The sequence below is a fragment of the Eretmochelys imbricata genome, chromosome 14 (assembly GCF_965152235.1).
Source record: "Eretmochelys imbricata isolate rEreImb1 chromosome 14, rEreImb1.hap1, whole genome shotgun sequence".
In the NCBI taxonomy this organism is placed as follows: Eukaryota; Metazoa; Chordata; order Testudines; family Cheloniidae; genus Eretmochelys; species Eretmochelys imbricata.
In genome coordinates this window covers 38678245-38702507 of record NC_135585.1, presented here as the reverse complement: position 1 = coordinate 38702507, position 24263 = coordinate 38678245, and the positions used below count along the sequence as shown (strand labels likewise).

General features: G+C 50.4%; 1 protein-coding gene and 1 pseudogene across 2 annotated transcripts in view; one reads left to right on the top strand and one right to left on the bottom strand.

Annotated features, from left to right (window-relative positions):
* Nucleotides 1-1708: 1708 nt before the first annotated feature.
* The window catches only part of LOC144275109 (uncharacterized), an 807364-nt pseudogene continuing 784809 nt past the window's right edge, over nt 1709-24263 (top strand). The window contains exons 1-2 of the transcript XR_013347984.1: nt 1709-1803; nt 2146-3165. The product of XR_013347984.1 is annotated as an uncharacterized LOC144275109 (transcript). The remainder of the gene's footprint in view (nt 1804-2145; nt 3166-24263) is intronic.
* Nucleotides 11361-20362, bottom strand: LOC144275102 (uncharacterized). Its single transcript, XM_077834240.1, has 4 exons — nt 19540-20362; nt 15281-15407; nt 14564-14677; nt 11361-14274 (listed from the first exon to the last, which is right to left on the bottom strand). The coding sequence occupies exons 1-4, from the start codon at nt 19561-19563 to the stop codon at nt 13220-13222; spliced, it is 1320 nt and encodes a 439-aa protein (XP_077690366.1). The 5' UTR covers nt 19564-20362; the 3' UTR covers nt 11361-13219.

Here is a 24263-nt window from a genome sequence, read left to right as displayed (position 1 = left end):
GGGCAGAATTCCCCCAATTTATGGAACAGTAAACAAACCCCTGGAGAGAAACTGGGAAACTTGCTAGCCTCTCCGCGTGGAAGCTTGAGCCCAGTAGCCAGAGGCTACTATGAAATATGAAGGGGCCACCCAGCTGTGAGGCCCAGGGGAGCTGCCCTATCCCCTCACATCCAGCAGCTAGCAATGGGGACGTTTGTGCTTGCCCGCATAAAAAACGTTTTTGCCTCAGAAATGCTGCAGTTCCGCCTTTTACCCACCAGAGGCCATTGTGGCGCCAGAACAGCAGCGCCACAGCGGCCTCTGGTGGGCAAAATGTGAAACTGCAGTACTTCTTGGGCAAAATTTATTTTATGCGGGAAAATACCAAATTCTCTGCCCAGTGCAGCAGACTTCTCCCAGGAGTAGAGTTTATCACAGCCCCCTGCCCCCGCATCCAGGTCAGGACAGAGAGGGGCACCCAGGGCTGCTGGGGGATCACAGACTGGGGTTCAGAATGGGACAGACTGGAGCATGGGCTCAGGAGTGGGGTGACGGTGTTGAGTCTGGGGACAGGGGAGGGGGACTGCAGAGACCCATAGGGAGGAGACGTGCAGGGATAGGGGCAGACGTGCCTGGCTGAATGGGAGAGGCTTGGGGTCAGCCAGGGGCTGCACGGGGGAGGCTTCCAAACACCCTAACAATCCCCCTCCCCCCCAGCAAAGAAAAAACACATACCCACACCCAACACCCTCCAGGTTCACTCCTAGGCTCCTTCCCTCTCCCTCAGCTCTTCCATTACCCTTGACTCCCCTAAACCTTTGCACTACTTCTGACAGGTGCAGGAAATACAGTTCATTTCAATTTAAATGAATTACACTAAGTTCTGTATTAATATGCCTCATAAGGAATCTATTTGTACAAAAAAAAAAATTACCAGAATCTTTTTTTTTCTTTTTTGGATCTGCATTGTTACAGACATACTTGCTGACAGATATTTTGAAATAAATTACCAAAATATTTGTAACTGGCATGATTATATTGTGTTATTTTGACAAATAAAATATGCAGAATTTTGCATTGTGTGCAGAATTTTTATTTTTTTTTGGTGCAGAATTCCCCCAGGAGTATTGATTGTTAGAAGCTGTAGGGTCTGCGATGTGCCCAATTTGGCTTCTGCTCAGGTCCTTTCCTGGTATCCTAGGCTGTAGGGGATTGGGCCCGTAGTCCCCTGGTCTGGTGAGAGAGAGACTTTCAGCTCTATACCTTTTCCCATGGGACAGGAGAGTCAGAAACCTAAGGGAGATCCTACTTCATATCCACCCCCCATAATTTACATGGGGGCAGAAGCTTCATCTTCAGCTGTCTGTATTCACTGTCTCACACAGAACCCCAATTCCCCTCCCTTCCTGGGACTAGCTCCATCTGTGGGGTGGGCCCTGGCCTCTGCAGGTTTAGAAACAGGCAGGGACTTAATATCAGAGCTGGGTCTGAGTTAGCATGTCCCCCAGAAACTCCTACTGAGGTGCAATATCTCTCCATACAGACATCTGCCTCTCCCATGGGGGTGGGGGTCAGTGACCACATTCTCCTACATTCACATTTCACACACACAGCATGGGGGCTGGTTAAAATCAGGGAATGTTCTTTGTGACTGATATTCTACAAATATATAATGCATCCTGATCTTGCCTGATTTCACTCCCTGGGCAGGATTTCTCCTTCCCAAATCTGATGCGATCGTCCGGCTGGAAAGAGGGGAAGAGCTGTGGGTCCCGGATCTTCAGGGCTCTGCAGAGAGGGAGATGTTGAGAGGTACCTGCACAGGTGGGGAACCAGTGAAGTGGATGTAGGGAACCATCAGGCGAGATTCGCTCAAAGACCTCGTGAGCTCTCCCAGTTCTGCCCCACCATCTCTTACGCCCAGCATGTGCCATACCCTCATGGCAGACGTCACTCATGGCTTCCACCGATCCTGACTGACATCTAGCAATAGCTCCCCACTGACCTCTCTTTCTAGTGTCTAAATCAGGTTCCTTTTTTTCTCAACCACCCCAGTGGTTACTGTGTTTCATTTCCCCAGCCCCCACAATTTGCTATTCCCTTTCTGAGCCTTCCTTTCTCCCCAGTGCAGGGAAGGACTCATGTCTGGATTCTCTATCCCGGCAGGTGATGGGACGGTGAGTGAGAAGCAGGAGAGAAATCCTCAGCAGGATGGTCCTGAGCAAGCGGAACCACATGGGACATTATCAGGAACAGCTGAAGGGCATGTCTCCCAGTACCCCGAGCAGGGAGAAGGCTGTGGAATTGAGCACAGGCCAAAGAGGCAGCAGGGAAATCATCCATCGGAGAAAGGTGGCAAATCCAACAATGGTGTGGGAGGTCGCAAGGGCCTCAAGGAAACGCCAGCCCAGCTGAGCAACCCAGAGGGGGAGAGAAGACACACGTGTACGGAGTGCGGGAAGAGCTTCAAACGGAGCTCCAACCTTATCACCCATTGGAGGATCCACACCGGGGAGAGGCCCTACAAATGCTTCGACTGCGGGGAAAGCTTCAACGTGAGCTCCAACCTCATTGCACACCGGAGACTCCACACGGGGGAGAAACCTTATACGTGCCCCGACTGTGGAAAAAACTTCATCGTGAGCTCGCAGCTCACTATACACCAGAGGATCCACACGGGAGAGCGACCCTATCGGTGTCCCGAGTGCGGGAAAAGCTACATCCAGAGCTCAGCCCTGGTTAAGCATCGGAGAACCCACATGGCAGAAAAACCCTACAAGTGCCCTGAATGCACAAAAAGCTTCACTGTGAGCACCGCCCTCATTAGGCACCAGAGACTGCACACGGGCGAGCAATCCTATATATGCCCCGAGTGCGGAAAAAGCTTCGGTGTAAACTCAGACCTTATCCGACACCAGAGACTGCACACAGGAGAGAGGCCTTATAAATGCCTGCACTGTGGGAGAAGCTACACACAAAGCTCAGCTCTGATTAGGCATCAGAGAATCCATACAGGAGAAAAGCCTTATAAATGCCCCAGTTGCGAGAAGAGCTTCAGCCAAAGGTCAAATCAGATTAAACACCAGAGAATCCACACAGGAGAAAAACCGTATCGATGCAGCGAATGTGGAAAATGTTTTAGCACCAGCTCAAATCTCGTAACACATCAGAGACTCCACACTAGAGGCTATTAGGGCTGACCAATGTAGATAACTTACATTTGTCAGTTGCCATCTTGGGTGTTTGTTTAACCAGGCAAGACCAACCCAAATCATCTGGCCTGTGCGGATTCTGCCTAGCTCTGCAGCCCCTCTGCCAGCCTCTACAATTCTGGATACTGCCTATATACTCTGGTCTCAATACCACCCCTGTGAAAACTCAGAGCTCCTCTGCTTGCCAGGGATTTAGGTGGAGCATCTCTGCATTCTTGGCCCCATCCCCGCACACTGGTGGGCATACACCCAGATACCCCTGTGTAAACTGTGGGTTAGGCTCTGTCTCCATCATGTAACCAAATACCACCCCCAAAAGAGTCTTAAAGATACCAGATGGGAGCCACCTTCTGGGATTGAGGGTTCTTCCTCCTGCCTTGGTCTTAGGTCCTCCTCCAGCTCTGTTCTTCCTGTGTAAACCCAGTATAGTGTAAAGGGATTGGGAAGTGTTCCTTTAAATTGTATGTGAGGGCCTTTGCTGACCCTCACTGTCTTCAAGACCAGAACAATGGTATAGGTATGTACCTAGGTCTTGCATGTTGAATATATGTACGAAACACAGCTATTTGGTCTCCACTGTGCTTGTGTAGTTTCTCCACATTACGTATGTTACGTAAAGAGCAAAAGACATAACAGCTGGAGAAAGGATGGGATCCTAATCCAGGAATAGAGTGAAATAGACAGTGACTGCACTTAGAACAGCCATACTGGGTCGGACCAATGGTTCATCTAGCCTAGTATCCTGTCTTCCCACAGTGGCCAATTCCAGGTGCTTCAGGGATAATGAACAGAACATGTAGTCATCAAGTGATCCATCCCTTGTCACCCATTCAGCTTCTGGCAAACAGAGGCTAGGGATACCATCCCTGCCCATCCTGGCTAATAGCCATTGATGGACCTATCCTCCAAGAACTTATTTAGTTCTTTTTTGAACCCTATTATAGTCTTGGCCTTCACAACATCCTCTGGCAAGGAGTTCCACAGGTTGACTGTGCGTTGTGTGAAAAAATACTGCCTTTTGTTTCTTTTAAACCTGCTGCCTATTAATTTTATTTGGTGACCCCTAATTCTTGTGTTATGAGAAGGTGTAAATAACACTTCCTTATTTACTTTCTCCACATCCAGTCATGATTTTATAGACCTCTATCAGATCCCCCCTTAGTTGTCTCTTTTCCAAGCTGAAATGTCCCAGTCTTATTCTTTCCTCATACAGCAGCTGTTCCATACCCCTAATTCATATCCAAAGAATTTAAAGTGTATGTCAGATAAATAGTATCAGACATATCAAATCAGCGCTTCACCATCTTGCCACACAGGGATTACCGGAATGGTTTATCCAGCCATTCAAGCAAGTGATTTGGGTTATGCCTCTGGATAAAGGTAACTTACAACACAAGACTGTGAATTTTCCCTTGGCCTATAGAAATGCAATAAGTACTGCAACAAATCAAACTTGAGTGATGTTGCTGATGAGACATCATTTAATGTCTGGACTGGACTTGTTAAAGCCCGAGGGACATTTATAAGATACCGTCTGATCAACTGGGGGCAAAAAGTCGTCCTGGATTGCGCAGTTTTCATGTGTGAAAAAGTGTCTTAGTAAGAGACTACAGAGATAATTTATGGAAGCCTGAAGTCACTGACCAGCGCACTGTCTAGTGGGTAGAAGTGGCACCAAACAGGTCATGGAGAAGATATCAGCACCAGGTTTTTAGCACACATTCCCCAGGATGTCCTACCCCAGTGATGCCTGTTGAAAATAGCCCACCTATGATACAGCCGCAGCCACAGACTCGTGATAGCACCAGTGAGTCTCACGTCCCAGTTTCTACTACAAGTGACCCTAACATTACACAGCAGGAAGGTGTTGCTGATACAGCTCTCCAGAAAACACAGGCACTGTTCCAGAGGCTGTCGTGTTGCCTGTGAAACGTCATCTAGACAAGGAAGTCATAAACCACCCCTCAGACTGAATTTGTAGCATGTTGTATATCGAGTGATAGCAGGAGTGAGAATACATTTGTAACTTTTCTATAATATTATGTTAAGGGAGGAGGAGAATATACTGTAGGTGATTCCTTTAAATGGTTTGTGAGCCCTCGAGTGGCGCTCACAGTGTTCTATGCTTTAGGAGCAGTCAGAAACCACATGGAGCAGCAGTGTGTGTGTAACTGGGCCTTTCCTGTTTGGATAGATTTAGTTAACAATGGTTACTGGGGACACCCCACTGTACCCCTGCGGTTTCTCCATGCGCAAAGGCTCCAAAACAGCCCAGGAGGAGGGGGAGGAAGGCCCTTGTTTAAAACTTTTTAGCTCCATGATTAGGGTACTGACTTGGGTTGTGGGAGGCCTCCTGGTTCCAGTCTTTTCTCTGCCTGACGAGAAGAAGGGATCTGATCAGTGATCTGCCACCACTGGACTATAGAGCAATTCTCACGTTTTCTTTGGCCTCATTGATATTGCATTATTGAATTAAAGTGGAACAACTTCCGTAGGAGACGACCTCCCCCCCTCATCAGAATATCCCATAGCCTGGTGGTTAGAGCTCTCACCTGAGCAGTAGCCGATCCCTTCTCCTCACTAGATAGAAGGGGGACTTGAACCTCTGTCTCCTAGGTGAGTGCCCTAACCACTGGGCTAAAGGGACAGCATCTTCTTGATTGCTCCCTGCAGGCGCATGCCTGTCTCTCCCAAGCTCACGCATCGCTCTGGGGCTGAGGCGCCTGGACACACAGAGAGCAGTGGCAGCAGTGTGCATGCCCAGAGGGAACTTGTACAGCAAAAAGCTAGGTGCCGAGTGAGTTTAGGCACCTACAGGGTTGGGCAGCAGTTGAATAGGGGTTTTGTGGATTGCAGCGGCTTCTAAAAATGGGATTTAGGCATCTAAATCTGCAGGTTAGGAGCCTAAATACCTCTGTAGATCTAAGTCTGACTTTCTCTGCCCCACTTCCCCACACACACACACACACACACACCAGAGACATCCCCACAGGAATAGAAGTCTCAGCCGGGATACTTCTGTAAAATGCACCCTGTTCACTGGCTCCCCTGAACCCAAGCTCTCTGCATTTCCTGCACTCAGAGTGTTGATTTTTATGACTGGATCTCAACATCTCTCATGGAGCGTCTGCACTTTTCTACCAGCTTTAAAAAGCTGGCCTGTTGCTGGTTCCTAGGCAGTGGGGGAAGTTTTGCTTTTATTTCCTGGTTTTAATTAATAAAGTAGAATTTAGTTTGTCAAACTCCCGGAGTTGTCGGTGTTGGATAATGAGCAAAAATGGCCCTTAATAGAGTTGGCAGGTTCCTGGGAAGTCTCTTTGGTGCTTTATTTCCCCAACCCTGGAACCCATCCACTGCAGATCCCCAGAACAGGAGCAGGGGATTGTTAAAAGTAGCCCTGTAAATACAAATGTTGGGCTACCTGCTGCCTCCGTGGCTGGCTTTGCAGGCCCCAGATATGCCTTAGTGCATATTAGCTGGCTGTGGGGAAAGAGCTCTGAGGTAGGGAACGTGGGGACTCAGTGGAAAGCACTGGTCCTGATTGTCTCTCCAGGTTGTTGGGCTGAAGATGGAGGGTTTATGACAAAACCCAGTGTTACATTAATGTTTGTTAATTACAAGGACAACATTTGCGATTTTACACCAACATGGGATATTTAGATAGAAAAATGTGCAAATGTTTTGTGAAAATATTAATAAATAGAAAAGGATTGAAATCTGGGTGGGGATTTTTATATAAAAATTCAATAACTGAGAAAAGGGAAAATATCTGATGGCTATTACAGTAATATTTGATTCTTGGAGAGACGCACTAGAGACTGGAGAGGCTATCTCCGGATTAAATCATTGTAAAGAGCAGCAATATCAGAGCATTGATATCAGTATTACCTACACACACCACTAAAGAATGTTATTAAGGTTGCTCAGGCAAGCACTCATAGCTGGGATGGGGCAGCAGAGGGCAGTGGTACTTCTGCCCCTGGTACATATGCATTAATGCAGTCTAGCGACAGGAACAGATTCTGCACTGTTCATTAATGCATGACCTTGTCTCACCCGGTCCTTTGGCCTGGAAGACCACTGCACTCCCCAGAGCAGGATTCTTAAATTAAGAATAAATGCCCCCCTCTCCCCTGTGTCACCCACTCTTCTCCTCTCCCTGTTATTTCCCTAACTCCCTGTCTCTCTCCTCTTGAGCTGGGAGACTGGGTCCTCTCTCCTCCTGGAGCTGGATCAGTTCTTGCAGGCGCTCAGGGGAGCAGAGCCCCGGGGCGTCAGTGAGGGCAGCAGCTCTGCGATTTTATATACACAGAGAACATGAAACAGTGGGTGTTACCATACACACTGTAACGAGAGTGATCAGGTAAGGTGAGCTATTATAAAACCCATTGTTTCATGTTCTCTGTGTATATAAAATCTCCCCACTGTATTTTCCACTACATGCATCTGAAGAAGTGAGCCGTAGCTCACAAAAGCTTATGCTCAAATAAATGTGTTAGTCTCTAAGGTGCCACAAGTCCTCCTTTTCTTTTTGCGGATACAGACTAACACGGCTGCTACTCTGAAACCTGTCGTTATATCCAGGGTTTACAGTTTGGTTCAATGGCTCTCAGCACCCTGACTGTACAAATTGTTCCAACGCCCCTGGAGAGGAGGGGCCGCTGGTGTAGAGTCACTTCCCAGCCCAGCCCCAGCCCTTTCTCCCGGGTCTCTCCCCTCACCTGCAGGCTCCGGCTCAGCCTGGGCGGGGTTCATACATCACGAAAGAAGCAGCAGCAAATAAAGCTGAGCAGATGCTCTGCTGATCCGTTGGCACTAACCAGAGCCCTTTAGTGGCCATAGAGATGCTGCTGTGCAGCTGTTAACACAGCTGAGATTGTTTCTCAGCTGCATTCAGTTCATTCATTGCTGTCACTAGTAGGGTGACCAGCTGTCCCGTTTTTTGGGACTTTTTCTTATATAGGCACCTATTACCCCCCACCCCCATCCCGTTTTTTTCACAGTTGCTATGTGGTCATCCTAGTCACTAGGGCTCTTTGTTAATTTTTGCTAAGGCTGAGGAGGCTGCTCGTGCTCAGGATATTGGGGGTTGAGTTTCCTGGCTCAGACGCTGCTGTGTCCTCCATTGAGATCTGAGCTCCCCCCAGGGCAGCTGTTTCAGGGACAGACCTTCATTAACGCTTCCTCTGTGTCCAGCCCAGGTGGGAACTTTCCCCTGGGGCAGCCCCGGGCTCTGCCAACACCAGCCCCTGAGCCGTAGCCTGCAGGTGAGGGGAGAGACCTGGGGGAAAGGGCTGGGACTGGGGCTGGGCAGGAAAGTGGCTCTGCATAAACCGCAGGAGCACCATTAAGGGGAGGGGGGCTTCCTTCTTCGTAAGCCTTCCGCACAAAACTGCTCACTTTTATTTTCAGTGTAACAGTCAGTGCTTCCCTTAGACGTTTCAGTTGCTCCTGATGGAAATCAGAGGAAGATATTGGCCATACCTCTGCTTCTCACTCAGCAAACAAAATGTTTTCTTTCTAGGATTAGTCTTTGTACCCTGGGAATTTTTTTTCTTAATAACATCTAAGATTTAGTGTCATATTATATTTTCATTAGGAACAGTTAAGAATCATCCGGTTGGGTCACTGTAGATACATACTCAGGATTTCTATATTACCTTATAAAACTGAACATTTTCCAGAGGTTAAAACAGGCTTTAAGCTCAGTAAATGCAAGATCAATTTTTAAGTTCATTTTTATGTTTTGAATCCTTACATCTTTAGTACCTTGAACTAGAGTGTGTTTTCATTTGTGCTGGAGAAATATCAAATGCATTGTTTAAATAGATTACAATGTTAAGACTTTATTTCTTATTATTGAATAACATAATTGGAAAAGAAAACAGGTTGCCATTGGAAAAAGGTGATAATATTTTATCTACTGGAAATACACCTTCAGATGTATTACAGCTGATAGGAAATCCATGTTCGCCAATCTATTGTAATCTTTTCCTTCCAATGATCACTTTAAAAGCTTTTTAGCTTTTCCTTTTTTTTTAAGCTAGTGCCACAATGAATTTCTTCTCTAGTTTGTTAGTTATTCCATGTTTCAGAAGAATGTTTGAGGGGAAACTCAACTACTTTAGACTTCATAACTTTTTGATGAGAAATGAGATACAAATTAAGACTGCATATATTTGCTTGAGTATAATTTTCCAAATGGTAATATAATTAAAATTAAAAAGTATGTGAGTGTTTGAAGGTGATTGGTGTGATGTAGTAAGGACAATGATATTGAGCAAATATTCAGCATGAATTTTATTTACCCATTAAAGTTATTAGTTCTTGTATTAAGGCTCCAAAACTGATAGAGGAAAGTAAAAGAAAAGTAACACACATTGGAAAACATAATCCCACCTACACAAAAACAAAATGATGGGTTCCAAATTAGCTGTTACCACTCAAGAAAGAGATGTTGGAGTCATTGTGGATAGTTCTCTGAACATATCCACACAATGCGCAGCAGCCATCAAAAAAGCGAACAGAAAGTTGGAAATCATTAAGAAGGGGATAGATAATAAGACAGCAAATATGATATTGCCTCTCTATAAATCCAGGGTATGCCCACATCTTGAATACTGCATGCAGATGTGGTCACCCCCTCTGAAAAAAGATATATTGGAATTGGAAAATGTTCAGATAAGAGCAACAAAAATGATTAAGGGTATGGAACAGCTTCCATACGAGGAGAGATTAATGAGACTGGGACTTTTCAGCTCGGAAAAGAGACGACTAAGGGGGGATAGGAGAGAGGTCTATAAAACGTTGACTGGGAGCAGAGTAAGTAAATAAGGAAATCATATTTATTCCTTCTCATCACACAAGAACTAGGGGTCACCCAATGAAATTACTGGGCAGCAGGTTTAACACAAACAAAAGGAAGTATTTCTTCACACAAAGCATAGTCAGCCCATGGGACTAGTTGCCAGGAGATATTGTCAAGGCCAAAAACTATAATAGGGTTCAAAAAAGACCTAGATCAGTTCATGGAGGATGGATCCATCAATGGCTATTAGCCAGGATGGGCAGGGTTGCTGTCCCCAGCCTGTTTGCCAGAAGCTGGGAGTGGACAACCCGGGATGGATCACTTGAAGATTGCCTGTTCTGTTCGTTCCCTCTGAAGCACCTGGCACTGGCGGAAGACAGGATACTGGGCTAGATGGACCTTTGGTCTCACCCAGTATGGCCGTTCTTATGGCTTGGGATTGAGAATATTTTACTGCATTATCTCCTGATTGTTCTAAATTTACATATAAAATTAAAATATGGCTTTAACTGGTGTTTGTATATATATTTTTCTTTATATAGGAATCAGATACAGTGCTCCTGTCAGGTAATTTCTAGGCTATCATCTGCCAAAAGAAATAGAGTTTTCAGGTGCCTAAGTAGCTCCTGGAATCATGGTTAAAGTTCCTCTCCCCCTCACCCCCCCCCCCATTCTGAAATGGCATCACTGACAACGACAATAAATTTGTAGGTCCATTTATCACAACAGTTACCACAGAGGGAGCAAGAGCATCAGAGAAACCACTAGGAACCTCGGAGGGGAGCAGGCATTTGGTGGGAAACGATGACCTGGGATGGAGGACATCTGAGAGCCTGCAGCTGTTGTGTCCATGGGGAAATGTCACAATTCTGCCTGGGAGTCACTGGATCCCACACTGAGCTAGGCACGGAGCAGGAAGAGGGAAGAGACATTGGAGATGCTGCAAGGGAGGAGATGGGCTGCTCCCCATCTGGAAACATTCATGTATCCAGCCTCCCAATGACCAGCTGCTCCAGTTCTAAGCAACCGCTGGGGCTCACGATTCTGAGGTGGTTTATCCCCTACACTGATTAAACCTGTCGGACAGGGGAAGGGAAGAAACAGACACTGAACCCAGAGTCACTCAGAGCCACAAGAACAAAGACGTGGAGGAGCCCAGATCCCCTTTTAAAACCAAATGCACAGAGACCTCAGCAAAAGGGCTGGATTTGGGGGAATGAGCAATTCCGGCTGAGGGGCAGTGCATAAGGGAGGAACTGACCTGGTTTGGGACACCTGGCCCACCATCCCTAGAGCTCAAGAACACAGGAAACTTGTGGGACACCCAGGGTGATGGGAGAATCACAGCCAACATTTTATTAGCATTTCTTTCAAAAACCGGAAACCAACAGAGGTAAAAACGTCAACAAGAAAAAGAGTTTCCTGAAACCCACATTTCCAGAAACACGAGACCCTCTTGTCTCCCTGACCATCCAGAAAATGGAGAAAAATCCTCCCAGGGCAGTTCCTTCAGGAATAACCCCAGCATGTGACAACATGAACAGAGCCTCTGCATGGAGACAGGGACAAAGGAATCCAGCTAAAACTTTCCCTTTGGCTTACTAAAACAGTCTCCCACCAGGGAAAGCCAGGAAAGGAGACGGGCTGCTGGTAGAAGGTCACAAATGTAACCATTAGCAGAGCTGGGAATGGAATGCAGGACTGCAGATTCATAGGTTTCACTGTCCTTCCTACTCTAACCCATTAGACTTACTCCTGGGGGAATTCTGTGCCATTGCACAATGCAGAATTTTGCAGAAAGTAATGTGCACGCAGAATTTCCTTTCCCCCACAGAAATGGGCTGCAGAGCTGCTGGTCGTCACTAGGGGCTGCTGGACCCAGTAGAGCCGAGACAACACTGCTGGGCGGGGGGAGGAGGGAGCTGGAGGGTTCCTGGCAGCTGCAATTCCCAGCACGCCCTGAGGGAAGGAGGCGGTGGAGTGCAGTAACTGCCACACAAGCCTGGGACCCAGCATCAGGCTTATCCCTGGGCTTTGTGAGGGCGGGAAGGGGGCAGGTGCCTGGGCTGGGGGGGCACGGCTGGGTCCTGGTGGGCTGGGGAGGGCCCACAGCTGGGCTCTGGAGAGGTAGGCAGGTTAGGTGTATTGGCTGGGGACGCACATCTGGGCTCTCGAGGGGAGGGGTTGTGGGTGTCTGGCCCCCCGGCTGGGCTCTGGGGGATGGAGGGGGCAGAGAAACAGGAACTGGGTTGTCATAACGGTTTCTTTAACTCTCTACTCCTGGGGGAATTTTTGTGTATGTCTGTATTGCTACAGACATACTTGCTGACAGGTATTTTGAAATAAATTACTAAAATAATTGAAACTGGCATGATTATGTAGTTTTATTTGGACCAATAAAATTTGCAGAATTTTAAAATATTGTGCACAGAATTTTTATTTTTTTGGCATTTAATTTTTTGGTGCAGAATTCCCCCAGGAGTAATTAGACCCTACTCCCCACCCAGAGTCCTGATTCCTAAACTCCCTGCTTTCACTATTACACCATACTGCCTGCACAGCAACAGTGCAATATCCCAAAGGTCTCACCTCCTCAGGAAACTCCCCATGAATTCCCCAATCTCCAGCCCACCTCACTGTCTGTAGAGATAGCCAGTACACTGAGCCCTGTTCTGAAATCCTGTCACTTCAGACCAGCAGCTCTCACTGCTTTATATCTACAGACCCACAGGCCCCCTTCACTGCTTCCCTGAATAACGTCCCCCTACCTCCGTCCCAAGGGGCAGAGATGAGGGGCAGACACAAACTGCGACCAGGGATTTTTACCTCTTCTCTGTACTGTAAAAGTGTGTGTGTAACCCACAGAAATATCACCCAACTCATCCCATTACCTGCTCCCTCCGACCATGAAACGACCAGCTCCTCAGTACCAAGAGTTCCCTCGTCCCTGGCCAACCGAACCATCCCACACTGAAACCAAAATGATCCACTTGCCTTCTACTCCTATCCAGACCCTCCACATTTACACTTTGCTGCAGGAGGACACAGACCCATTTGCCCCCAGCGAGAGCTCCCACCACCTTCTATCCTGTGTGCAGTTTCTGGTGGGATATTTGAGAACCTTTGCCTTGTAGCTTTTCCTACAGACAGAACACACATAAGGTCTCCCTACAGTGTCAGTTCTCTGATGTTTAATAGGGACTGAGCTGTAACTGAAGCTTTACCCACAGTCAAGGCAACTATAGGGTCTCCCTCCCATGTGCACTTTCTGATGTGTAATGAGATGTGAGCTACGACTGAAGCTTTTCCCACACTCGGGGCATTTATAGGGTCTCTCTCCAGTATGGACTCTCTGATGTGCAATGAGGTTTGAGCTACCACTGAAGCTCTTCCCACAGTTGAGGCATCTATAGGGTCTCTGTCCTGTATGGACATTCAGATGTGCTATGAGATGTGAGCTACAACTGAAGCTTTTCTCACATTCAAGACATTTATAGGGTCTCTCCCCGGTATGGACTCTCTCATGTGCAATGAGGTGTGAGCTACAACTGAAGCTTGTCCCACAGTCAAGGCATTTATAGGGTCTCTCTCCCGTATGGACTCTCTGATGTGCAATAAGATGTGAGCTACAACTGAAGCTTTTCCCACACTCGGGGCATTTATAGGGTCTCTCTCCCGTATGGACACTCTGATGTACAATGAGATTTGAGCTGCGGCTGAAGCTTTTCCCACACTCGGGGCATTTATAGGGTCTCTCTCCCGTATGGACGCTCTGATGTGCAATGAGGTTTGAGCTGCGGCTGAAGCTTTTCCCACATTCTGGGCATTTATAGGGTCTCTCTCCTGTATGGACTCTCTGATGCGCAATGAGGTTTGAGCTACGACTGAAGCTTTTCCCACACTCGAAGCATTTATAGATTTTCTCTCCCTTGTGGATTCTTCGATGTACAATCAGGTGTGGACTCTCACTGAAATTTTTCCTGCATCCAGCATCTTCATGCGGTTTTTCTTCAGTGCAGATCCTTGGGCGGATCCCAGTTTCATTCAGGTTATTCAAACTTCCATCTCGGAGAGTGGATTTATTCTGTCTCTCCCCTTGGTGGTCTTCCTGCAGCCTCTCTGGTCTGGGCTGACTCTCACAGGTATCCCCTTGCACCAGACTCTGGGAAACATCACCTTCAGATATTCCCAGTAAGGTCCCCTGTGGTTCTACTTGCTCAGCATCTTTCTGTTCAGGATTCTTCTCCTCATTCTCACCCACCAACCTGTCACCTGCTAGGACAGAGAGAGAATCCAGACATGAGTCCTTCCCTGTGTCGAGGAGAAAGGGAAGCTAAGGAAGGGGAATGGCTAAGGGGTGGAACAAACAGGAATATCTCTTGGGGAGACTGGAAAGACAGGAGCCATGAGTGACATCTGCTGTGAGGACACAGTACCTGCTGGGGACAATCCAGACCCAGGTAAAGTGAGGCAGAAAGCGAGAAACTTGTAGGTCCTTTGTGGGAATCCCAGCTGTTTGTGCCAATAATGAGTGGATTGTGAATCCATATAATTAATTTCTCACCTGGGGTGGAGTTTCTCGGGATCTCCCTTTCCACACAGGCCTGTAGCTCTGTGACCCACAGTTCTTCCCCTTGTTCCAGCTGGGAGATCACCTCAGGTTTGGGAATGGGAAATCCTGCTCCAGGGAAAGAAAAGAGGTGAAACCAGGGTCTTACAGTTACTCGGAGACACAGATGTTTCCAGATGTGCTGTGCTGGGTGGGAGGGTGCCCTTGAATAAAACCAACAGATGGGGAAATGTTCCTGGAGATCATTCGAGCAGATCGGATGGTTCCTGGGAGATGTGCCGTTTCTTCTGCAGGCGATTCAAGGATCTCCACACTGGGGGATTTTAAGAATCTGGCATAGAACAAGACTTCATTCAACCTCTTACCCTTTTGAAACCCTGCTGAGACCAGAGCCCTTTCCAGGCACAGTGCCAGTCCTGGGAAGAGGAGGACACACAATCCCAGAATGAGCCCATATTTAAAAAGACAAGAGGAACACACCACCCACACTCTCCCTTTGATGGGGATTGATTAATATCTTCACACTGTCTCCGAATTACCTCTTCCCTGGAAGGGGTATGGAGGTGACAGGCTGTCTCTCAAGCGTTCTGGGGACTATGGGGTTGATCCCCCTGAAATCTAGGGGACCAGGAAAGAACCCTGAGTAGAAGCCAATTTTGGTTAATTAGAGATCCCCCTACTTCTAATACCTGAGGGGACAGGATTTCTTACCCAGCGAGGTCATGTTCTCATAATTCTCCTGCATCACATCCATGTAGAGGTTTCTCTGAAGTGGGTCCAGCAGAGCCCACTCCTCCTCCGTGAAATACACAGCCACCTCCTCGAAGGTCACCTGCCCCTGAAACAGCCAGAGTCCCCCACTCAGGACCTGTTCCCCCAGTCACAATGCCCCCAGCTCAGTCTCAGGCCTTGTGATGCGGGGTGCTCCCCACAATGGCCCTGGAAGAGCTGAATTGGGCTAGTTGGGCCCAATCAGCTAATTAGGCTGCAAACAGCAGAACTTTAGGCTAGAGGCTGTTAATTAGAGAGAGGCTCACCTATGCAGGGACAGGCGGGGCCTATATAAGCCAGGAAGCTGGCTACAGACAGGGCAGCAGAAAGGCAGGCTGCAGTCACGCCCTGGGAGGAGGGAGCTTGGCTTTGCAAACCCAGTGAAAGGGGAGACCCAGAGAGGGTGGCAAGGCTCAGGGGAAAAGGAGCGAGGTATGGGGTAGGCTGCAGATTAGAGGGCCCTTGAGCCAGGACCCAGAGTAGGTGGGGGGGCCCCGAGTCCCCCTACCAGCCACTGATGAAGTGGCACTCATGGGGCAGTGAGACTGCCTGAGCCCCAGATTGTCAAGAGGGACTTTGATAGCCCGGATGGAAGGCGGGGAACACGTATGGTGACCCGGCCCAAGGGCTGAGTCATGAAGAGGAAACTGCAGTTCCAGGGGTGAGAGGGGTCCACAAGATGATGGGAGAGACACTGCCAGAGTGCAGCACCTGTCAGGAGCTAATCCTCAGAGCCACCAGGAGGAGGTGCCATGTGCAGTGGTCAACCATGTGATGGGTAAGGCTGGTAAATCTCCCTGATTTCTCTGGGGAAGAAGGGTAAAATTTCTCAAATTGTTCATTAAAAACCTACACTGTTTCTGTGGTGAAACTGTGATGCCCAGTGCTGTTGACTCCAGTGATTTCATCACAGGTCTCACAATATTTAGTTGAGAGTTATAAAATTATCCCATGATCTCACAATTCCTAGCACGGAACATAAGAACAGTCATACTGCATCAGACCAAAGGTCCATCTAGCCCAGTATCCTGTCTTCCAACAGTGGCCAATGCCAGGTGCTTCAGAGGGAATGAACGGAACAGATAATCATGACGTGATCCATTCCCCGTCACCCATTCCCAACTTCTGGCACAGAGGCTAGGAACACCATCCCTACCATTCCTGGCTAATAGTCGTTGATCGACCTATCCTCCATGAATGTATCTAGTTCTTTTTTGAACCCTGTCATACTCTTGGCCATCACAATATCCTCTGGCAATGAGTTCCACAGGTTGATAGTACTTGCACTGTCCCCTGTTCGACATGGCTGCCATCTCCCATCACTTTCAGGGGGTCTGAAATCAAAATGGCCACCATTTCCCTACACGTTTGGCATGCAGAAGTGAGACTTCCCCTAATAAAGATGGCCACCACCTCCCATGGTTTTCTTTGAAACAGGAGCCATGCTCTCCGCAGGGAATAAGGCTACAGCTCTGTGCTTGGGAGACTGGATAGGAAACTGAATAGAAAAGGGAATGTGGGGAGTTAGAGGCAGAGTGGTGGTGGTAAAGGGAATGAGTGGGGAAGGCAGCGGGGTCCAGGGAGGGGGGTAAAGTCTGGGTGTGGGGCGGATGGTGGGAGGGTGCTGTGTAATGTGGGGAGTGGGGTGAGGCGGATACAGGGTAAGTGTCAGGAGCTAGAGGGAGGCCGAGCGGAGTGCAGGGTGATTTGTGGGGGGCAGATTGATATTAAGGGGGTTCAGGAAGATGTGTGGGCTTGGTAGGGAAGATGGAGTGGAGGGGAAGTGGGGTGCAGGGGGAGCTTTAGGAGGCTTCAGGGGAAGGTGTGTGTTGTAGAAAGGAGAGGGAAGAGGTGCAGGAAGGAGTGTAAGGAGACTTAGGGTGGGCAGGGGCATGTGGGGAAATAGCAGCTGTGAGAGGTATGAGACTGTGAAGGGAAAAAGAGGTGAATATAGGAGGTGGGGCAAGTTTGCAAGAGACTACCTGGGATAGAGAGAAGATATGGGTGCTGGGTAAGCAAGGGAGGTGCAGAGGGACACAAGGGCAGCTTCCCCTTCCCAGGGGGTTGAATCCCTCTGTCAGTGAGTAGTGTGGGGCTTCAGTTTTGCGTGTGCTGTGTTGCAGGTTGAGATTCCTCCTGCAGTGACACACACACACATTCGGGGGATGAAATCCCCCCTACAAACTCAGACACCGGAAGGGAAATGTAAGTGCTTCCAACTTTCCTGCCGGAGGGGGAAGCGAGGCTCGACGTACCACTCAAAGGGATTTCTCCCTGTGTCTGTGATGCGATATCTGTTGGACACTGCAGCCGATCCATTCCAAAATTCAGGGAATGTTCTAGGGATCCACTGGCAGCATCCTGCTGATTGGGTGAAAATGAAAACCAGAAAAGCCTGATTTAGAGACCAAATCCAGCTGCAGGCAGAGGAATCCCTCTGGTGCTCCCTGCCGCTGTGTGCACATCATGGGCAGTGGCTGAGCTGGCTGCATGGCGAGATCGTACAGCCTGGACTGTACCAGACATAACACAGCCTTAGAGGATGGCTTTTGGGTGGGACCTGCAGGGGGAGGAGCGGGGTTGTGGGGGAAGCAGAAGGCACTGTGGGGATGGAGGGGAGGGGAACCAGTGGGGGGAAGGAGTGAAAGTGGAGGAGTGATGGGGAGGGTGTGTGGGAGGAGTGAGGAGGGAAGATGGGGAAGTGGAGGGGACAGCAGGGGTGTGGAGTGTGGCGGGGAGAGCGGAGGGAGTAGAACACAGCCTGTTTCTAATGAGCCCCAGGTTTAATCAGCTCACCCTCTGCAAACATGGACTCTGGAAGGATAAGACCCGTGTGGGGGGAGGGGGGTGAACTTCTGGGGTCAGGTGGGAAGGGGATGGGGGAAGAGTAGAGAGTAAATGGAGGGCAAAGGACAAAGCAGGTCTGAGTGCCGGGCTGGGGGCTCTGTAACTCCCATGACCCCCATCTCTGCCTCCGAATCCCTCCTACCCTTCCGACACATCCCCTCCCCACACACCACATTGCAGCCTACAGAGGAATCGCTCTGCTACCTCCTGCTGGGTTCGGGACTCGGGGGCCAGGAGTGGGACCTTTGGGCATAGGCGTAGTTTGACAGCGGGGTCCAGGGAGGGAGCGCCACCTCCACCCCCGACTCACCTCAGCAGGCCACCCACCTGTCTGGGGCTGTGTGCCGGTGGCTGCTCCCCGAGGGCTCTGCCGGCCCCAGAGCCGGGTCCCCACCTGGGCAGCTCTGATTGGCTGCGTGAGCAGTCAAAGGGGGCTGGGAACTGAGGAGCAGCCTCAACCCCGGGCACCAGCAGCAGACAGGGGAATGCCCTGGCTGCCTGCTCCAGGACACCAGCCAGAGCAGCAGCTGCCTGCACTGCCTGGCTCTGGCTTCCCACCTACAACCTGGCCAAGGGTCTGAGCTGGGCTGGGGGAGAGGAGGAGGTTGGGGGGCTGGCCCCAGGCCTGCCCCACTCTGGATAAGGCACTGAAATTTGGAGCGGCAACAGCCTTGTGCCCCCTTAACTCTGTCCATGGGCTCAAGGTTTCTGCCTGCATCGGGGCTTCAGCTCCACCACTTCCAGCTTCACTGCGGGAGGCAGGAGGGGTTTCAGCCCCGCAGGGGGACCCTGCGGCTGAAGTCTTCAGCCCATGGGGGGCGGGTGCCAGGGCTCGGGGCACCAGGTTTTAGAGGTGGGGACCCATGACGCCCCCAGAAGGGCTCATGGACCCACAGGGAACAAGGACTCCCAGTTGAGAACCACTGCTCTGAGTGTCCCTAGCCTCTGTTCACCAGAAGCTGGGAATGGGCGACAGGGGATGGCTCACTTGATGATCACCTATTCTGTTCATTCCCTATGGGGCACCTGGCATTGGCCACTGATGGATGACAGGATACTGGGCTAGATGGACTTTTGGTCTGACCCACTCTGGCCGTTCTTATTCAAGCCCATCCCCTGACTTTCCAGGGACCTCATGGCTGCTGTGCAAGGGCAATGGGCCTCTGTTATTGGCCCATCCAGGGTTTTGTGACCTCACACAGGGGAATATCCCCCAACCCCTGCTGGTAATATCACTGGATTTCACGCCCCACATTCCCAGAACCCAGAAGAAAGATTTCATTTCCTGTTCTCCTTCTGTTTTTCTTTCCCTGCCCCCGAATTCAGTCCAGACCAAACCCACCATCTCCTACCTGAGCTTGTTCCACTTCAGCCATTTCCTTGCCCTGTCCCCTGGGAAGATGGGTGATCTGGATCAAAACACCGACGTTATTCTGCAGCCTGTCAGGGCAAGAAGGGCAATTGGGGAGGTCTCAGAAGGGGCTTTGGTTCATTTCACACCCTAATACCACCCCCACCCCCAGCCTCTTTCCCTGCAGACAGAGGATCTAGACTCTACCAGGCTTGGCAAACACTTGGTCACTTTATTACTCGCTTGAGCCAGGATCAGCCTTTGAATTTACACCCACAGTTCTGCACCCACCGTTATTTTCCAGCCACTCCTCTCCCCCTCTGAGTTTGCAAAGGGCATCCGCGTGCACCCAGGACACTGCCCTGGCTGGGGGCACATTCGGGGGCTAAATTATAGGCACGTGTCACTGTTTTACCCCTTTCATTGCTGGGTTTGGGGCAGTGTCCCTTTTCTGTGGGAAACCAACTAACCCAACACCCCGCCACAGCCCTGCCCTTCTCTAGGGCTTTCCCTCGGGGGCTCTCAAAGGGCTTCACCCCATTCACCCCCTAACCCCTGCGCAGTGGGTCCGGCTCAGGCCCAGCCCAGGGACAGACCCAGAGACCCTGCCCGAGGGGGACAGACAGCGGGGACCAGCCCCCTGTGCCCCTGGCTAGAGCTTTTCTCCAGGACCCCAGAGATCTCCCAGCGCTGTTTCCTCTCCCGGCCCCAGCGCGGTCCCCCGGGTCTCTGCATCCCCTGCAGGCTCCGGCTCGGGAGCTGGGGCGAGAAGAGCCCGGCGCTGCCCCAGGGGCTGGGCACAGAGCCGGGTTAATGCAGGTCTCTCCCCGGCACAGACCCCGCTGCAGCCGCTGCTCGGTCCCGCTCCCGGCTCCCAGACAATGGAGGCGGCAGCGGCAGCGTCCGACCCGGGAAGCTCCGACCCCGAGCAGAGCGAGAGGCAGCGAGCCCAGCCTCCTTCCCCGAGCAGCCTCCGGAGCCTCCTGGTGGCCCCGGCTAATGAAACCCGCTGCCCGCGGGCTGGGAAGGTGGCCCGAGTCTCCGAGCGAGGGCTGCCGCCCGGATGGTAGCCGGGGCACAGGAAGGGGCTGGATCAGCCGAGCGCTGCTGTATCCGGGGTGGAAGGGGGAGAGTTCAGGGTTGCGAACGGCTTCTGCGCTGCAAAAAGTGAATGAGAATTAGAGGAACGCTGCTCCCCAGCGGGGTGTGTGCGGGGAGAGCCCCGCATTATCCCCCTCTGGGCCCAGCCGGGGGCCTTTCTGCGGGGGCTGGACCCAGCCCCGGCCTCTGCCGACACCAGCCCCTGAGCCGGAGCCTGCAGGTGAGGGGAGAGACCCCGGGGAAAGGGCCGGGGCCGGGCAGGAAAGTGACTCTCTGATCTCACAGGCCCTGGGAACCTGCTGCCTTGTGAATGTGCCTGCAGCAGGCATCTGATCTGCCTTAACAGAAATGAAGCCTCTGCCCTCAGGTCCTGTCAGGATTTGCCCCAGGGGCCAGAGCAGGAGGAAGAGGTAACGGGGCTGCAGGGGGACCGTGAGGGGGCGCTAGGGGGGGTTGCTCTTTGTCTCTCTGAGGAAGTGAAGTTATCAGGAAGGCGAAGGGTGGCAGATTGAACCAGCTCTGCCCAGTTAGGGAAATAGAGAGACAAGGTGGGTGAGGTAATAGCTTTTATTGGACCAACTTCTGTTGGTGAGAGAGACAAACTTTGGAGCTACAGGGTGCTCTTCATCAGCTATGGCTATAGCTACACTGCCATTTATGTCGGTCTGTCAAGGGTGTGAATAAGCCACCCCCCTGAGTGACATAAGCAGGGCCGTCCCTAGGGGGGTGCGGGCCCTGGGACAACCCCTGCCCCTACTCCACCCTTTCCCCCAAGCCCCCACCCTGCCTCTTCCCGCCCCTGCCCCGCCTCTTTCCGGCTTCCACCCTCTCCCCAGAGTGATGTTAGGAGCCAGCGAGGTGGGCTGGAGTCGCTGCTGCCGCTTCTCGCCGGTGAGTATGGGTCCGACCCCTGCTGCCGGCGCCAGGCCGCCCCGCTAAGCCCCTGGGCCCGCCTGGCCCTCTGCACCCTAACCCCTCCCTCCGGCCCGCCTAGCGCCCCCCGCACAACACACACACACAGAGCTGTCCCTGTGGGACCCCTCTAGAAACACACCCGCTCAATGAGGATTCCCTCTTTACAATTACATTATGGGATCTGTCAGTTAGCTAGTTTTTAATCCATTTAGTGCGCGCCATGTTGATTTGTATCAATCTAGTTTCTTTAATTAAAATGTCTTGCAGTGTCAAGTCAAATGCCTTACAGAAAATCAGTGCTATTACCTTTATCAACCTAACTTGTAATCTCATTTAAAAAAAAAATCTAGTTTAACAATATCCAAGATTCCTGGGTATCTGGCTGGTGAATTCTTGCCCATATGCTCAGGGTTTAGCTGATCGCCATATTTGGGGTCGGGAAGGAATTTTCCTCCAGGGCAGATTGGAAGAGGCCCTGGAGATTTTTCGCCTTCCTCTGTAGCATGGGGCACGGATCACTTGCTGGAGGATTCTCTGCTCCTAGAAGTCTTTAAACCACGATTTGAGGACTTCAATAGCTCAGACATAGATGAAAGGTTTTCCGCAGGAGTGGGTGGGTGAAATTCTGTGGCCTGTGTTATGCAGGAGGTCAGACTAGATGATCATAATGGTCCCTTCTGACCTTAGTATCTATGAATCTATTTGCCATATACCTATGTTGATCGACACCAACTATATTACTCTCTTTTCATTCTTTAAGTCTCATATCGGCTGTTCTGTTATTTTGCTTGGGATCGATGTCAGGCTGATGGGCCTATAATTACCCGCATCATCCCATTTACCCCTTTGAAGAACAACATTAGCTTTCTTCCAGTCCTATGGAACTTCCAACACCTTTTGAAAATTAACATTAAAAGCAGAGGTCCAGATTCACAAAGGTACTTGGGCACCCAACCCCCAGACTGAGTTGCCTAAATCCTGTTTTTAGGCACCACTGTGATCTGCAGAACTCCCACTCAGCTGCCGCCTAATCCTATAGGCAGCTAACCTCATTCAGCACCTTTGTTTTTGTGGGAAGAGCTCCCTTGGTGCCTATGTTTCTGTCTCTGGGCACGTGCATCACCCTAGGTACCCAGACACCTATCTCCTGCCTAAGCCTCAGTGCGATTCACAACCTGAGGGACAGTAGGTGGCAGAGCGCTGAAATCTCCTAGGGGGCCTGATCTGGTAGGTGTGCTTAGAGGTGGCCTAGATCTACATAAAACAGCCTTGAGAGAGCGAGGGGGAAGGCAGCCCGCCCTTATAAGAGTTGGGAGACCACCCATTCAAGTTCCTCCTCTGGTTGCTGAGGGATTTGAACAGGGATCTGCTATCTCCAGGTGAGTGCTCTTAACCACTGAACTATGCGATGTTCTATTGTGGGTCATGCTCAGTCTTGCTTGTTGAAGTTGTTCCATTTTAATTAAATATTAATATTAAAAGCACTCACCTGAGAGGTAACAAAATCCCTTCTCATCAGGCAGAGTGGGGAACTGAACCAGAATCTTCCACACCCTGGGTGAATGTCATAATCACCGGGCTAAAGGTTGTAGGGGAGGGCCTGCCCTCCACCTGTTTTATGTAGATCTAGGCAGCCTCTGAGCATGTCTACTAGATCAGGTCCTGCACGCAATTTAGGCGGAGGAATAACTTTCTTTCCTTGGTTCGTGGATCACTAGCAGAAGTAAATGACCCTCTGCAGCCCGGATTTAGATGCCTAGCTTTGTGAGAGGTTTGAGATGCACCTCTCTCATTGGCATCTCCCACTGGCTGGCTTAGGCAGCTGCCCACCTAGGGCACTGGCTTTTGTGGATTCCATTCTTAAGTGCCTATTGCACAGGGAGCTCAGGCATGTAACTCAGACTTTGTGGATCCCAGCGTTATTCTTGTGATTTGCCAGGTGCCTAAAAGTTAGGTGTTGCAGCACTCGGTGTCACGCTGCCTAAGCCCCTCAGGTTCTGTGGTGGCCAATTCCTTTGTTTGTTGAACCTGGGGTAGCAATGCTTCCTGAATCTGGTTGTCCAAGGACGCCTCTGATGCTCTGAAGTATCTGTACCAGCATAGCCACCAACTAGCACTTCATCCAGAGGAAGTCCTTTCTGGCTTCCACCAGGTCAGAAAACATGGCACATCTGTGGCAGATCCGAACCACGGTGCTATCACTGGCAATCACGATAATGAATGTAGAACTGTATGTAGGAAGAAAGCCTCTCCTGCTTCCTCTCTAAACTGCCTTCAAAATGTCCCTGTTTGCCTCTCCAGTTCATCTGGCAAATGACAAGTTAAAAAAATAATAATAATAAATGTTTTTTTTATTTACCTTCTGGTTTCTGAGACGTGGTGGGGGAGGGGGAGAGCTGCCTGGCCCCAGCATGTATGTGGGAGGTGATGTGTGTGTGTGTGCACACATATCACATCACAGTGACAAAACTCCACCTGCAACAGTGCGTATGGGAAAATGCTGCCTCACCCACTGACTCTCCCCTTCCACGGGGATGGGAGAGATGTCCTGCAGCCCCTCTCCACCCACCTCCCTTATCACTAGTTTGCCTCCTCTCTTCCCCAGCCAGTCTCCTGCCCACCCCACCACAGCTCCCCAGAGTCTCCTCTCCCCGCCTGTCCTCTTATTCACTGTCTTTCCCTGTCCAGTCTGCTACCTCTCACAGCTGC

Coding starts and splice junctions, on each gene's coding strand:
- LOC144275102 (XM_077834240.1), bottom strand. CDS start 19,563: ATGGCTGAAGTGGAACAAGCTCAG. Junction 15,408..19,539: donor CTGAAGTGGAACAAGCTCAG/GTAGGAGATGGT, acceptor TGGCTGTTTCAG/GGGCAGGTGACCTTCGAGGA. Junction 14,275..14,563: donor CCCGAGAAACTCCACCCCAG/GTGAGAAATTAA, acceptor TCTCTGTCCTAG/CAGGTGACAGGTTGGTGGGT.